Source organism: Pogonomyrmex barbatus, unplaced genomic scaffold (assembly GCF_055798465.1).
Source record: "Pogonomyrmex barbatus isolate J1 unplaced genomic scaffold, ASM5579846v1 scaffold6, whole genome shotgun sequence".
Taxonomy (NCBI): domain Eukaryota; kingdom Metazoa; phylum Arthropoda; class Insecta; order Hymenoptera; family Formicidae; genus Pogonomyrmex; species Pogonomyrmex barbatus.
In genome coordinates this window covers 5,827,313-5,843,956 of record NW_028297160.1, presented here as the reverse complement: position 1 = coordinate 5,843,956, position 16,644 = coordinate 5,827,313, and the positions used below count along the sequence as shown (strand labels likewise).

General features: G+C 40.4%; 1 protein-coding gene and 1 long non-coding RNA gene across 5 annotated transcripts; one reads left to right on the top strand and one right to left on the bottom strand.

The window, feature by feature from the left end:
• The first annotated feature begins 1,051 nt into the window (after positions 1–1,051).
• LOC105424193 (F-box only protein 33) lies at positions 1,052–14,531 on the top strand. The gene is made up of 7 exons (XM_089082507.1): positions 1,052–1,750; positions 2,447–2,541; positions 2,622–2,813; positions 2,891–3,295; positions 3,406–3,654; positions 3,732–3,927; positions 4,090–14,531. The coding sequence occupies exons 1-7, from the start codon at positions 1,337–1,339 to the stop codon at positions 4,216–4,218; spliced, it is 1,680 nt and encodes a 559-aa protein (XP_088938633.1). The 5' UTR covers positions 1,052–1,336; the 3' UTR covers positions 4,219–14,531.
• On the bottom strand, positions 13,849–16,603 carry LOC148935122 (uncharacterized). 4 transcript variants are annotated; one of them, XR_016140659.1, is made up of 3 exons: positions 15,278–16,603; positions 14,896–15,114; positions 13,849–14,436 (listed from the first exon to the last, which is right to left on the bottom strand). It is a non-coding gene; the product is annotated as an uncharacterized LOC148935122 (long non-coding RNA). The 4 variants fall into 4 exon arrangements; XR_016140656.1 differs by lacking the exon at positions 14,896–15,114; XR_016140657.1 differs by lacking the exon at positions 15,278–16,603 and having other exon boundaries at positions 14,896–15,270.
• Positions 16,604–16,644: the final 41 nt, after the last annotated feature.

Here is a 16,644-nt window from a genome sequence, read left to right as displayed (position 1 = left end):
GTTCTCAAGATTTGTATCAGACAATATATATAAAATTTTCTTAGATGTAATCATTTAATCAATTATTGCGGTGCACACATTTGATATTTTCTTATATAAATATTTTTTTGTAAAGAAGAAATGTCTGTCCTAATTTTGCAAATAGTTTATTCCTTATCGAAAATAACGTATTGGACTAAATAAATTTTGGTTCCGTATTCTTTGTTCGTAAGTCAAATTGTGATTAAGTTAATTACGATTAGCTTATTCGACGGAAGTGCTAGAGACAAAAGTAATCCAATTAGTTCCTAATTTAATTCTTTCTTCTATACATGTAACAAAAATAGAGTAAAAAATAAACAGTTCTATTTATTCTAACAAAATGGTGCAAACATGATACATTTGACAAGTTAATCGTTGATTAAGTTAATTGGAATTTGATCGAAGTCGTCTACGTTGTCTATCGGGAGATGTAGCTCATCTAAAACGTATTTAAATAGAACTCGCGCATGAACAGACGGCGAGAACGTGCTCTCCGTTCCAAGAATACGCGTTTGTATTTGCGGAATAACATCGCCGAGTTGACATGCGTGAAACGGCCGACCAATGAGAGCGAGGGGATTTGACGTGCGGTACGCTGTGTGTACATAATCACGCGGCAGTGCGGGATTTAAATTTATCGCGACCCCAGCTAACGGGCGAGAATCGAGCTAGAATGAAAATTATAATACGATAACAAGGACAAATTGGACTAGATTCCGATTAAATTAATCGGCAACTAGCTATGCTGTTTTGGGATTACTGCAGTTCCTTTTTTCGTTTTGAATTTTTTTTTATATACAATTTCTTTTTTTACTTTTCTCTGTCAACCCTGCCGATATTGACGTGATTCCATTTAATATAATGTGATTACGAACTTTCAAGTTATTCTTGAGCCAACAGATCCGTTTAATCGGTCGATAAAATATAAATCAACAATGAGAAAATTTTCCGGAATTCTCGCTGCTGTCAGGCAGTTTTTCTGCGACCGCGATTTTCGCGGACGGGGAGACTCCCGTGGATCGATCGCGATGCGTGTCGTCCCTGCCGCGTGTATACATCCATGCGTGCGGAGTACAGACAGACGCGAGAGGCGGACGGAAAACGGCGAGGCGACAGTTCGGTGAGACAGTTGGATCGCGAGAGCGGGCGGGCGAACGAGCGAGAGTGAGTTCGTCGTTCGCATCCGTGGGAATTGGGAAGTCGCGATCGCGAGTTCGGTGCGTGCACACATCGGCTCGCGCAATATATATTATATATATAATATATATATATATATATATATAAAATATATATATGTACATACACTGACCACACAATGCCCGTCTCGGCTGTGAACACGATCGGCGAGGCGAACGCGAGGTCGAACGGCGTAGCGGACGGCTCGCGATTCTGGCCGATCGGCTGGCTGAACGTGATGCGCGCCTGCGACGACACGTCCTCCGACGTACGACTGGAGAAGTTGAGATCGGCGACGACCGGCGGCGCCGTCGCGACGACGGCATCGGGACACGGGGACGCGGACGCGACGGAGGAGCTGACGTCGAGGAAGTGCGAGGGACAGCTGTCGATGCTGACCGCGGCGAACAGCTGTTCGTCCTGCATGCCTGCGAGCCGTACGTCAGAAATGGCGCAAGAGGACTACGGCCCGTCCTGGGACAATCTGCCGAGTGTTATCTTGCAGGAGATATTCTCGCATTTGTCGCACGAGAGCAGAATAATAGCCTCTCAGGTAGATAGAGCGAGAGAGAGAGAGAGAGAGAGAGAGAGAGAAAGAGAGAGAGAGAGAGTAGAAGAGGGAGAGCCTTGCCCCTTGTTTTCTTTTCCTTCTTCGCGATCGTTTGCGCTGTAAACTGACCTGACATTGTGTGGCCGATAAAGCTGTCGCGTCAATCGCAGGAATATTTTTTGCACGCAATGGAATGTATACTAATGTGAGGGAATACGTTACTATATCTGCCTATCCCATACGCGTCGTCCCGCACAACCGTTATTTTCGTGGCCAAAAGTTTTTGATTTATGATAACAAATGTTATCGCATGTACGCACGTACGTACATATATGTGATTACACTATTCTGTGTAGAATCTTTTCTGCATTGTATCGAGCAACGGAATAGTGGATATGTCGGTGCTGAAATGCCAACGGTCGTTTACGATGATAGACTTCGTTATCATGTCAACATGTGATAGAGATTGGATCTTTAGTGATATGAAAAACCGTGTTAATTTGATACACCTGATAATAAATGTAGTTTTTGTGTAAACTATATTTTATATCTCAAATATTGCAGAAATCATTGTTGAACAGTTTTATATGTTAGCTTTATGTATAACTTTATTTATATCAATTTAACCTGTAGATTTATTAACATTTATATTAATTAATTCGAGATCTGTTCAGTGGATTTGTTATTTCATTTTCATAGGTGTGCAAAAATTGGAGATATACCTTGTTCCATCCGAGGTTCTGGAGAAAAATCACTTTTGTGTTCAGAGATGAAGACAGCATTTTGTGGACTCGGTAAATCCAAGCTTATTTTGTTCATGTATTTACAGACTTGTCAAGAATTATATGATATATATAATATTTCTTTGTTATAGATTCTTGGCAAATCGTTTTGCTTTGAGTGTACATGAGGCTACGATTCGTTGGGATATACCTAGATATATCAATTGCGTAGGTGAAACGTACAGGCTCCTAAAAAAGTTAGGTCACAATAAACAATTGAGAAAATTGTTCTTGGAATTCAATAGTAACTTTTATGACTCTCCCTTTGACAACGAAGATGTCAGGTATTGATGAATTGAATGATCTTATATAATACCACAATGTTACGTTTTCAATAAAGTGAAATTGTTTTATCTTTCAGTACCTATAAAAGTTCCACGGCGTTAGTAGAGTGTGTAATAAATATAATCGAGACTTCAAATTGTCTGGAGACTTTAACTCTGGGATTCAGGGAAGAATTGATAGTGCATATATCTGCAATTTTGGAACCTCTCCGTCTTCATCACTCCAAACATTTAACGCATCTCAGTCTGGCATCTATCAAAGACGATCCTGACTGTTATGACTTCTTCGAGCTTGATAATACTATTTTTAATTCATTTATCAGATTGTCTATCTTAACCCTGGATTATGAGTATGTCAGCGATACTTTGTTGGTAGCATTAGATAACGGATGCATGCAAAGACTTGTGATTCACATTCACGGCTGGAAGGAGGATTATCCGGGTACAACGAATGGAGCCTGGCAAATGTTTGTTCAAAAAAAGTGAGTAACCACTTGAATATTGAATTAGTTTACATTTGAAATTATTTTGATCCTTGCAGAAACATTTCAGTACAGAAAAAGGCATATATATGCAAATTATTTATTTACAGCCCACACTGTGAGTTGAGGCTGAATCTTATACATTCGTATGCTGGCGTTAAGGTTTTGGATACTGACATATTTTGTCCTGCTATGCCACTGACACATTTACAAGTTTTATTCTGTGAAAACGTTAATATCAGAGCATTACATCGGTTATCAATGTGGTATGCGCACACGTTGACATCATTGACATGGATAGATTCGATAGATCGCAAGCAGCCTATACCATCTACGTATGATCCAAATGATCCAAACGGGTAAGAACATTCTATGCATTTTAATTTAATACAGTTTTCTCTGGTGAGAGTATAATCTATGTGCAATTTTATTGTAGTCCAGACTCATTGGTGTTGGTGGCATGGAAGTGTTCGAAACTTATGAAGATGGTTTTCTTGGGCCATAAGTATTACCAAGAGAATCTGCTGGCCATCGCGCGTCTCAGAGGCAGCACTCTGAAATTATTGGTATTCGCAAAAAGTGATATAACATCTGAAATTGAATCATGGTTTGAGGCTGAAAACATCAGACGTGTGAGTATATGAGTATTTTGATAAATATTTTTTATGTTTTCGGATATAAGAAACGTTTAAACTATTTACGACTATGAAAATAATTATCGGTAAAAAATATATTCGGTAAAAAACCGAAAGGAAGGCTCTTGAAACATTAAATTCCATTTAATTAATATTTAGGAAATTCGAGATATAATGGGTCCACATTGGATGCTGTTGAATGATTCAGATTTACCAATGGTAATATTGGATCCTTTTAAAGGCGACAGTAGAGAAGTGATTATGCCGCTGGTTCTCAACGATCAATAATTCTCAACAGAAAATCAAGGAAAATCTCTTATACGACATGGTTATTGAAAAATCCATTTTTGGGCCATCAACATTTTCAGAAGTAATGTTATCAAATCACACTTTCTATTCTTCTAAGAGATTTTTTTTTATGATGAGGAGTAAAACATCGAATGACAAATACGCACTATAAGTTCGAAATCTTGTTATCAACATTATCGTTTTCGGAATTTTGGGTGCAACGCGTAAGAGATATAGCAAGATAAACGCACACATAATTTTCTCCTCCTTTACAATACTTCTATCGGTTATATGAATGTGATAAATTGTAGTCAAACTAGATCTATTTTCGACTTGATGATATCTATCTGATGCAAATTACGACACATTTGCAAACAATGAGACGATCTCTTCAATTAAGAGACGATCTCCTCGGTGATTTATATACACTATAGTTTTCTTCTTACGGAAAACCCTGAGTCACGCTTTGATGTTGGCAAAGTGACGCTAGGAGTGATCACGTGAACATATATTAATGCATTAAAAGCGATATTGTGTATATATATATATATATATATATATATTATCTATATATATATATATCGCCTCTCTCGCCTATAAAGCCGATAATACCAGAAGAAGCCAGAGTACATTTTATATAATTATGATATTATTCTGGTCAAAGAGAGTGGCACATTAAAATGACGTGGCTGAGAACAAGATTGCAATGAAAGAAGCCTGTGTCGTGAATCTTGCGAGAGATTTATAATGCAAAGCATGGCGGAGCTGAAGCAAAGTTTATGAACGACTTATCCAGCGGAAAAAAAAGAAAGTGTGTAACACATAGGAGAGAGAGAGAGAGAGAAAGAGGTTCAGATCTCGTGATCTTCCAATGGAAAGAATAACAAAATTCCAAACGTATGTAAGTAGAAATGCGTTTAACAACATATTTTTCCAATTCTCTGGGAAGTTAGGTGATAGCGAGCGCCAAGAGCATGACGTGCGAGAGTAAATATCTAGTAAAACTTCGCGAAAAGTTCGTCGAACGAGCGGCGCGAGGGCATAAATAGTGTTCGTGCTCATAAGAAAGAGAAAAAGAGCACGAAGTCGATATAGCGATCCGAGGTTATTTTTAATACCAAGACCAATCGGACGCTTTTGTACAAAAGTTAACATACGCGCACCAGAGAGAAAATAAAGAGAGAAAGAAAGAGCATAGTTGACTCGATGAAGTATGTAAAGCGCGAGCAAAGAAACGAAAAGAAAATCGCTCAGTATATATCCATACCTGTCCATGTATAACTTTCGACAGGTGGTAATAACGAATAGTGATTGAACGATGAGTAAATGTATGTATAACTGTCTATGCTCACCGTGCTCTTAGCGACCGCTGATGACGAACACACACGAATATAGATGTATCTGTAAAATCGGATTATTAACCGCTAATCGTATATGTATGTATATGTATGTATAACTGTATTATCTGTCGAACTTTAAACACGTCAACATCCGGACGCAGCGCGCATCTATTTCTGTCGTGCGATTAGCAATGACGATTCTGAGTGTTTAAAAGAGAGAAAGGGAGGGAGAGAAAGAAAGAGAGAGAAAGAGAGAGAGAGAGAGAGAGAGAGAGAGAGAGTGTGTGTGCTATCCGTATAACAAAGATAAAATACCAAAATGCAGCCGTATATATACACACAGTTTACTATTCTGAGAAGTTATATACTTTTTTTCGAGCCCTTGTATAATTACATTACATTTATCCTGTATCGTAACTTGTAGTCACACATGTATTAATATTGGTTTTTATATGTGCTTTCTGTACATACATCTCCATGCGTTCGAGACACACTGGATACACGCGCGAGCAACGCGGAGTTGCGTGCGGGAAAAATACACGAAAAAGAGTGGAAAGTAAAGGAAGAGGAGAAATGAGGAACAAGAAAAAAAGGATGGATGAAGGAGACGAAACGCGAGGAATGCGAGGAGGAGGGGAGGCGGGGGGGGGGGGGAGGGAATAAAAAGCGAAGCGTTTCTTTTCGACGTACGACCAGCTGTTATACAAGATGAACGGGCCTTAATATGTACCTGAGTCGCGGGTAAGGGTAAATTCACTTGAGAAATCTGTCACGCGACATCCACCATAGAGAGATAAACCAGATTAAAACACCTTATAATTGTCGCCGTCCTCGCGGAAGTCGCGGGACGCATGTGCACACGTACGCACGTTCGCCAGGACCGCGTCAAGGAACTTAAGGTATATCACGCTCGTGCCCTTTCATTTCGTATTCCGCGCGTGTATATTTTTACATCATATAAGAGAAAGGGGAGAAGTCTAACGCGAAACGCGAGGGAAACCGAGTAGGGGTTTCCGAGAGTCGTAACTATTACCGTAACGAACGCGGACGTAATTTAAATAACGCTCGTCCGCATACCGCCAATATCCCGCGCGGACGGGACGAAGACTTTACGAAGTAATTTTTACGTTTCTTCTCGTTTTTCTTTCAAACGATCGGAAATTCCGCATGAAGAAGAAAAAGAAGAAAAGAAAGAAAAAAACTATTCGGGGACGCGGTGCCCAGCGTGTGAGTGTGTTAAGTGAGCGAAAGAAAGAGAGAGAGTTTAAAGAAAGGTAGAGAGAAAGAGCGTAAAAGTATAAATGTGAGAGCAAGAGCCATGCGGCAAAATTGTGCGAGAGCGAGAGTTTAATAGCGTGCGAATAGAGGAAAGAGCGAAGAGAGAAATTAATCGAGAGCGCGAGGAGCGAGATGATAACGCGTTTGAATGTAATAACGGGATATCCGCGAATCGTAGCAAAACACAAATCAAGTGATATGATAGTACCATCTCTGCGAGTGTCCTCTGTAATAAAGTAATATCGTGTGTAGAAAGGCGGTCGTGCAGCCGCTCGACGCGGGCACAACGCAAACTAATGTAACCACGTGTCGCTATAAGACGTGATAACGACAAAACCATACAAGCATAAGACTGAACCTGCCGAAAGAGGTGTAACACAACAAAAGTCGAGCGGACTGCACGCCGCCGCCGCCGCGCGTTGCCGACACCATATTCATAAGAAAGGGCAGGACGGAAAGCACATCCGGTCGAAGAAAAAGAAAAAAGAAAAATTGTCGCGTTGTTCCGAGTTGAACCGCGGTAACCGTCTTTCGTCAATGTTTCACGGTGTTCTCCGCCGCGCTTTGGTCGCGGCTCTCCTTCCACATTGCTTTCCACCTCGGCCTGGTGTAAATCGCTTCGACGTTACGCGATCGAGCGAACGCGAATAATGTAATATTTATGAATATGCGCGTCGCGAAAGCGAAATAAAAAAAAAAAAAAATACAAACAAAGGGGATGGTGCACAAGCTAGCGTTTAGATCGGAATAAGCCCTGAGGGAGCTCACTCGACGGCGGTTCTCGTTTAGAAGCCGATTTATTATAAACTAAACCCTTAAAGCAGCCTGCCAAGAATCAAAATATTGTAAAATATCAAACGAAACGCTAGCCAGTACAGAATGCTAAGATCTATTTTTTAAGAAGCGAATGTATATTTTTGTACTAAGGCAGGCCTTAGCGTGTGATCGTGTCTTCTTGTGCATAAATGGCGAGACCAGAGCTGTGATTGTAACACGTGTTGGCTATACGAGACGGAAAAAGTGAGATCAACACGGGAGAAATGTATGTCGAAAAATATAATCGTGCATAGTAAACGTAAACAACAACAGGGAAACATGACACGAGAATCCCTGGTCGAATATTCACCGAGTGAGCTGTAGGCATAGGCAGGGCGTTATAAAATCGAGAAATAAAACATCTGTGATAAAGTAGAAAAATCTTACAAGCGTGTTCGAGGATGGATGATGAAGATCAGCGAGTGTCGGTAAAGAGAAAGGAAAAAATCGGGAGAGAAGAGGAAAAAAGGAAAAAGAGAGCTGTGGACGATCGGAAATCCACGCACGGGCGTTGATGAAACTTGCGCGACCAGGCAAGATCAGCGATCTTTTCGAGACTTAAAAAAAAGGGGGGGGGGGCAGGTGACCCCGACGCTTCGAGGAAGAGTTCGTCGTGCGTATGATCGATTAGTAGCAACAGCAGTAGGTCAAAAGAGAGCGAGAGAGTGAAAGAGAGTGAAAGTGAAAGAGAAAGAGAGAGAGAGAGAGAGAGAGAGAGAGAGACTGTCTTGCGACAAGATAGCCCGGTCTAACTAGCAAACGACGACGACGACGACCCGACTAGCTCGATCGTGCGCTTTACATGAGTTTACACAACGCACGTTTACTTTTCATTTTTTCTTCTCGGCCAGCTGGAGCGATCAGGCGTGCGCGTTCCGCGGAAGAGCCACGGTACGTGCGGGCGACTTACCGGAAGTCTGGTATACAGCGTTAGTATAATATTCCCGCTTGATTTGTCTCGTTATTTTAACGAGCGCGTCGAAGAGTACCACGGCGGAGAGTCTTCTTGTTGCTCTGTCTACGACATTCCACGATGAAAAGCGAGGACCGGGGGATACCGCGCGATATCGCTCCACCGACTTCTCAATGAACAAACACGTTCGTCCTCTCGATTCATCCCCCCCTTACACACAAGGTAGAGAATCTTTACGCTGCAGCGGTTAGCGTTCCTCCTCCGCCGCTGAGGGCGAAGCGCGCGCATTTAGGTAAATTATAAATAATAGAAGAAAAAAAAGAACGTTAAGTTATCGCCGACTGAAAGCAAGATCGCACAAGATTATCGGGGTACAGCTACCGGGGTATGTAAATGTATGTATATAGTTTGATTTTGACACGGACATGCGACACGTAGACGCATTTCGTTGAAATCCGCGCGAAACGAAACAGTCGCCGTCGGGTCGGTCGGCGGTCACGAGTGTAGTATTATAAGTTCCTAAAAGAAAAAAAAATACTTTACACGATTTAAGTGATAGAACGAAGAGAGGGCCGGCATACGAATATACACGCCCGTGCACGAACAAGAAGAGCACTCGGAGTTCGAAGTGAATTTGTTCGTTCACTCGCTCGTTCGTTCGTTGATTCGTTTGTTTTCGGCGCTTTCCAATACTTTTGGACATGGCACGAGTAACGTTGTCATAATTTAATTAACGAGTAATTCATTCCAGTCGACGGGAATGAGCCGTGATGTTAGCGTGTCGCGAGGGGAAGAGAGAAACAAAATAGGCAGTGCGATTGTCGAGCGAATCGATTTGGGAGAGGCCGAGAAAGTAGTATCGATCGGAAGCAGATGACTTCTCGCGATCTTTATGCGAGTCGCGCGTGTCTGGTATTGATGATCGTAGGAAAAGAAAAGTCAATGGACCACATTAATTTACGTTGTAAACGAGGATCCTTTTAATTCTAAGAAGCACAAACGGATTTGTGTAACAAATGTCTAGTGAGTGTCTACAGATCGTCTTCGGTCGATGTCCGAACTGAATATTCGATACTTGCGTTATTTCCGAAGCATATACGACTCGTGCATTCCCGATTGAGTTGTCGTCATGACGTCATGACGTGATCATCGCATCAGCGTTCGTTCTGAATTCGTGACGAATGATCCTCGTCCATCGGAACGCGCGGACAAAAGAGCGATATCGCCAGACACGCGCATTCCTCTATCGATATCGTACGTAAGAGTATACAAACGGCGTTAGATATATATATAAGCAAGCTGTATAAGCGAGAACAGAAGTTCGCACCGTCGCGCAATCAAATCTGAAGATTTTCAAAAATCTTTCACAAAGGCACCCCCTTTACAGGGGTACCATGTATGTATGTATGTTTCATCACTGTAATTCGTTCGTGATTACGAACAGATCTTACGATTTCCTAGTTCTAGCGTGCGCGAGTAATGCCATCGAGCATGCCGGGTGGCAGATGGTTTCATTCGAATGCACATCCATCCCGAATGCAGTGACATGCACGGGACTGTTAACTCTCTATTGTCCAAAGTCGCCTCTCTGATGATTCGGGAAGAAAAAAAGGCACGCTAAGTTAAATAAGTAATTTATACAGGTACGAAGCTTGGAAACGGATTTCCATATTGTGACCTCGAAGTTCGGATTATTAAAGAAACGTGAAAGAGATTGATCACGAGATCAGGATGGCGCAGGGAAATAGAGAGTTAAATTGCAAAAGAAAGCGTAGCGTGTAATGAAGGTGAAGGATTCGGAGCATTGCACCACTGCAACCTGCATCGCGTTTGATCCGCAAGAGGTCGAAGCACGCGCGCGACGAGGGAGGATGGTCTCTCGCGTATTATTTGTCTGAAAGAGTATCGAATCCAGCGATGATGTAAAAGAATTTGTACGACGACAATCTTCGTTAGACGCGCCGTCATCAAAGAGGATTCTCGAACACTCGCCTGCGGTATTAACTGATTACTAAGCGGCGTGCGAAAATCAATTTCTGACGCTAATGCGATTCCTAAGCGTACATATTCCAAATGCAAAAAGCGTTTTAAAATAAAAAGAGACATTCGGAGACACATTGTGCAGTATATATTGATGTTATCGTAATAATACTGTCGGTAAAAAAAAAAAAAAAATTTGATTTGTCGCCGTTCAAATGAGAATTCCGTTTAGCACGGGAAAGTCAGTTCTAGTTTCTCAGCGCAGGGAACGTACGATCTGTCCAAAGGATAGGAAAAAACCCTTTAGTACCCAGGTGATGCTACCGTAGACTCTCGGGCCGAGTTCAACCGATGAATAATTATACAGTTATATGTATAAAAGATACTTTTCGTCGATACTTTTGGAAGTCCGTCATGTCAGAATCGTCTCAAGCGAATTCATTCCGGGCTCAATTTTCAAAAAGTGGCACCGCGGTACTAAACGGTTGAACAAGGACTCCTGTTAAGCGTAACAAGGAAGAGCGATCCCGAGTTGCTTTCCGAATGTTGTTCCCCTTGAATGGAACGAAGTTGAAACGACGCGAAATCATGGCGACGCGGCCAAACGGACCAAGATATATATATATATATATATATATATATATATATATATATATATATATATATCTCTGTAATTACTTCTCGTCGACTCCGTAGCATTTAGTTTCGTTAAGTACTAGCGTTGTCGGCAGCTAATGCCGATTGTACACATTGTGATGTGGAATTGCGCGAAAGTCACGCGCTCGCTCTCCGTGACGGTGACGGCGTGCTCGCCGCGATTTAGCGTCGCTTTCACATTTTCCTGTCTGCAAAAGCGGCGCTTCGTCGATGCGTTTCGACGTGTGTTATTCGTTTACACACGGCGTCGTTGATCAACAACGCCGAAAAATACCGCGATCGGTGCTAATTAATCGACGTGCTACCAAAACGTGCGTGTTACGCCGCACGTTTTCGTATACGTGTTACGCGTTGCATGTGCAGATGTAATACGGGATATCTGGAGGAAGGAAGAATGTATTAGCGAACAGTTTTGAAGTTCTTGGAGCGTTTTTTGGCATTCGGCTTTTCCCTAACCAGACATTGTGCGTCCAATGTAATCGTGGAGTTTCGCTGCGCGATGAATCTTCCGCGCTTGTCGAAATTCCGATCGAAACTCCACCACGAATCGCAGTCCTCAATGTAGGGCTGAGAGAAAAGTCGCTTCCAAGTTTCTTTCTGTGAACGGGACAATCGTCTCACTGTCGATACACTTTCCTTCGAGCAGCCTGCGAACCTCAAGACGGTTGTCCTTAATTCACTTCGAGTACAGATATCGTTCGGATAATTTCGTTGTATATTAAGGAAACAGGTTTAGAGAGCACTTGAATACGCGGGACCCGTTTCCTTATTTGCATGTTTTCGATGCGAGATCGAAACGGCATTCAGCATCGAACTAGTTCTGAAGTCTCACTCGTTGTTGCTTGTGATGACCGATCCGAATGAACCAACCGCGCTATATATTTTTCTCTGCCGATGTAACCGCGTCATACACTACCGAATAATTGTCTCACTTAGCGATGTCGAGATTAACGAATTATAAGATGTATATGTATGTACGTTGCGTGTTCGTCTATTCTATGCGTATTATACTGTGTGCATGAGCGCGCCGACGAGAGAGGCTTCGCGATCGTAGATTAATTATCGCGCGGCTTAATTCGATGATGAGGGATCGCGGGAGGTCGGTTGATTCTTTGTTGTCCTTTTTCGTGCTGGTTGTTGTATCTGTTCGAGGCCGTGCCGGCGAGTAACAACGGCGTGCTGGTATTAAACACGAAGCTCGTTGTAATCGTGCGTTATTTTCTAAGCACTATCGATGTTAGGTAGAGCCGCTTCCCGGTGCCCTCGACGCGCGTCGAATCATACCTAGCTGTATGAAATATGTTAATACGCTGCAAAAATAATTAGAGGATCACTTTTTCAAAGAGCGGTAACATCGTTCAAAAGATTTTGAAAATTTATTTTAATAACTAAGTCAATCGTTGTGAGAAAAGACCGAATGAAAAACGTCAATCATTTCTTGAATCGAGAACATCGTGGATTTGCTTGAGAACAAAGTTTAATTTTTAAAAATTTGGAAATAGGTCAAATAGTCTTCGCGATATCCAGAGATTATTACAAGAGATATTACTTCTTACACTGTGAATCTTTTTTTTTTTTAAATCTAGTTTAGGTAATTTTTGTCAATGATAATTAAGATTAACTGAAAAATGCAATTTATGTTTTTATCATATTTTTTTTATGTAGATATATTTACCTTTGAAATATGACTTGGCAAAGTGCGCTAACTTTGTTAATAGATATATAAACTCATTACATATATTGATGAAATAAGCATTTTTAAAAATCTCAGGAATATTATTGCGCAATATAGGCTTCCAACAATGCAAATTCACCAATGATACACAATAAGAATTCAATGATTCACGAAAGATTAATCATCTTATTATTCTTTAGTTTTTAGTAAATATGTATATTTATATGAACAACGATATTCTTTTTAATTCTTTTAATAAGCTAATATTTGAACTATTCATTTAAAGCAGTGATCTCCTCATTATTTTTGAGCAGTATATAATCTAATCGTTGATTTAACGATCGTCGAGACACTCGTCGCGGATATGCGTTTTAATTTTTTATGTGCCGCATTATTAAATTAACAGTGTGAACGTACTCCATCTATTCCTTCGAATAGAATTCGACTTAACGCTTTGATGACAGGGCGACAGCACCAAATTCACACAAATCTTATTCAAATATAATGTTTAATTATTTATTTATTAATTGCAATGATACAGTTCCATTCTTGTAAGGTCGCATCTTCAAGTTTCATTAATTTGAATATCAATTGCTTTTCATAATCTATTTGACTGATTTGTTTTTGCAAGCTGAATTTGGGACACCATAAGCAAACCGAAATATTAGAATGATAAAAAATTCACTTGTTTCTGTTTCATTATATGATTCTTTATAATACAATAAGGGAAAGTACGAAGGAATTTTTTTCTATCCAGTTAATATTTAAAACGATCACGTCGTCACTGCATTAAGTCACCGAATAGTGGGAGTATCTGAGCAGGAAAAGGAAAAAAAAATAAGAGTAGATTCGAGTTTTGCTCGGATTCTAACGTTTTTCTCGTTCCTAGACTTCACGGAACTGCAGTTAGCTATTTGCGCGATGTGATACATTCTACTTTTTCATTTCTTTTCTTTTTATATATATATATATATATATATATATATATATATATACGTATATACGTATATATCTACTAAATACATTTTTCTTCGAACTGCTTGCGAACGTGTCTCTCTTGCAGCTTCGTATGTCTATAAATTTCTCGTATTCTACTCGTGCATATTTCGGTACACACTCTTGACACGTAACACGAGTTTTACGCTACGTTCTAGTGCGAGTTTCGTCCTACGGCTGGAAACACGTGTGATGCGAAACCTTCCTCTTCTCCAAGTTAATTTCGAGACGACATCACGACGGTCTCTCTCTTGTGTATCCGGCGACGTTTCTTTTTCTTGAAATGTAGATCTTTCGAAGTATAATCCCGGAATACAGTCGTACGGACCTGCGAAAGGGTTTGAAGCTCGTCATTACAACCCGCGGAACCTGTGTTACGCATCGTAGAAGTCTGTTATTGTACCATTCTATAATGTTACAAATTACCTCCACCGTTTCCCGTGGATGTACAATCCTGGGCGAGCATTTTTACATATGCCGGAGAACCGTTCTAACAAATCAGTATTCCCTCGACTTCAAAGTCCCGTAGGATTGTGTACCGATCTATCGTTTTTATGTCACTCCTGTAATAATAGAAATCAGGTGTTTTTTGGAAATGTGAATCAATTTTTAAAAATGTATGAATCGATAAATAAATAATGCATGGCATAAAGAGTAACTCGACATCTTTCATATTTCTCTACGCGATAATTGTTTTATGAAAAATCCGTATCCTACATAGATATAATTGAAATATTGTCCTATCATGTTGAAAAAGAAATACGAAAAGTCTAATATGATTTCTCTATCTTGCTTATGTCTCCAACAATTTTGAAAATTCTTGATAGTCAAACGAAACATTTACATTATTATATAATTTTAGGAACTGTGATTATTATATAATTTTAGTCAATCTTAAAAAACTTTCAGAAAGTTTCTCTATAAATTGTTTAAAAAAATTATATAATCATTTAGAAATTTTTTTAACTTCAGAAAAATAAAACAGAAACAGAAACCGTGACAATCAAAAAACAATACTCAACAATATATTAAAGAAAATTAAAGAAGATTTAAAATCAGTTATTCTATGCCTCGCTGCAACCGATTTGAAGTGATTTCCACACACGCGGTTTGCTCCTGATTGGCTTTGACGAGACGCCGCATGCAGCGCGGCAAATAAAAAGAGAGGGATTCATGAAGGCGGATGGGTTTGTTTAGACTACTATTAAAGCTTCTAGATCCGGGTCCATCCAAGAAAAACTCTGGAACATAGGGTGTTTTCAGTGAAAAACTTTTGCTGGCGGTATTCGACCAGAGAATCCAACAAGAGAATTGCAGGGTCTCGGAAGATGACCTGTTTCTCCCCCTCTCTCTCTCTCTCTCTCTCTCTCTCTCTCTCTCTCTCTCTTTCTCTCTTTCTCTTACTTTTTCCTTTCCATTTTTTCTCTCTTCGTCTTTCCACCCTCCAGTCACTCATCTGGACGATATGACACCGTGCCCGAAACGATACCCGGCGGAATCGAGCCCGCGCAGTAGAGGGGGGAGAGGACATCAACGGCGGGCGAGGCCGCCATATTGAATCACTCTCGTTAATTTTTGCGCAGAGGCGTTGCGATTTTTTTACCCGACCGCACGCTCAAGGTTGCGATGCCCGGGTGGGCCTCCATCCTTCCTTCTTCCCCTCCTCATCACCTCCCCCCGTCGATCGCGTCTCCGCGGTTCTCCTCTCTTTCGTCTCTTCCGCGCCTATCTTCGGCTGTTTTCTAGAAAGATAAGATCAATTTCGACACGCGTTCGCGAATACGAGTTATCTTCAATATTTAGATTTCACTTCGCAAACTTCGAGCGCCCCATGTAGAATTTCATTTTAACTCAATATTGTTTTTTATGTTGATAATTAGAAGCATGTTAGTTTAATCAGGGTGTACTAATTGAAGTTAGTCGCGCGAGCCACATGATAATTACGGCGCGATGAAAATATTCTAGAAAACTGTTATGCAATAACACACTATTTATTTTAGTAATAAATGAATTCTACGATTTTATTGAGAAAGATAAAAGGATAATTTTTTTTTAATTTAATTTTATTCGAATAAAATTTCCATTTCTAATAGTAAGCAAAGTACGCAAAGTTGTCTCTTATTCATGCGCGATGAAGCTCGAGAGGATCGCGGTCGTTTTTCAAAGTGCCATAAAAACTCGATCAGGTTCAAACCTGCTTGCAATGCACTCGACCCCAGCGCGTTCGTTCGCATTCGGAAACATTTTATACCGTTGAGTATCTGACTGCTTTGGCAGTTCAAGAAGCAACTTAAAATGCACTCGTGTGCTAATTAAGATGCGTACAAAATTTTTTTTCAAAGATATTCGATAGGTGTTATTTTATTTTCTTGAATCCAGTGATGAATCTAGCATCCTTCTCGACATTTTCTATTTCCTCTCCCATGATGAAAGTGACGAATACTTCTTATCATGATAAAAGATTTATACGATTAAAGAATAAGCTAATGTTCCCAGATTTTTTCGAACATGCGCAGTAGTGCAGTATCGGGTCGCTTCAGTAGCGTGCATATTTTACCGAAAAGACACTGCCGGACTTACGTCGAGATGAGAAAAGAATAGGAAACATAAAAAAAGACGGTATGAAATTTTTTATTGATAGAATAATAATAATAAATCTACCGAAAATTTATTAAACTAAACGCACTCATATCAAGATTTATAGAAAAGGCGATGGGAAAAATAGTGATAAAAGATAATTGTTCAAACGGGGAAATCCTCAGCGTCATACC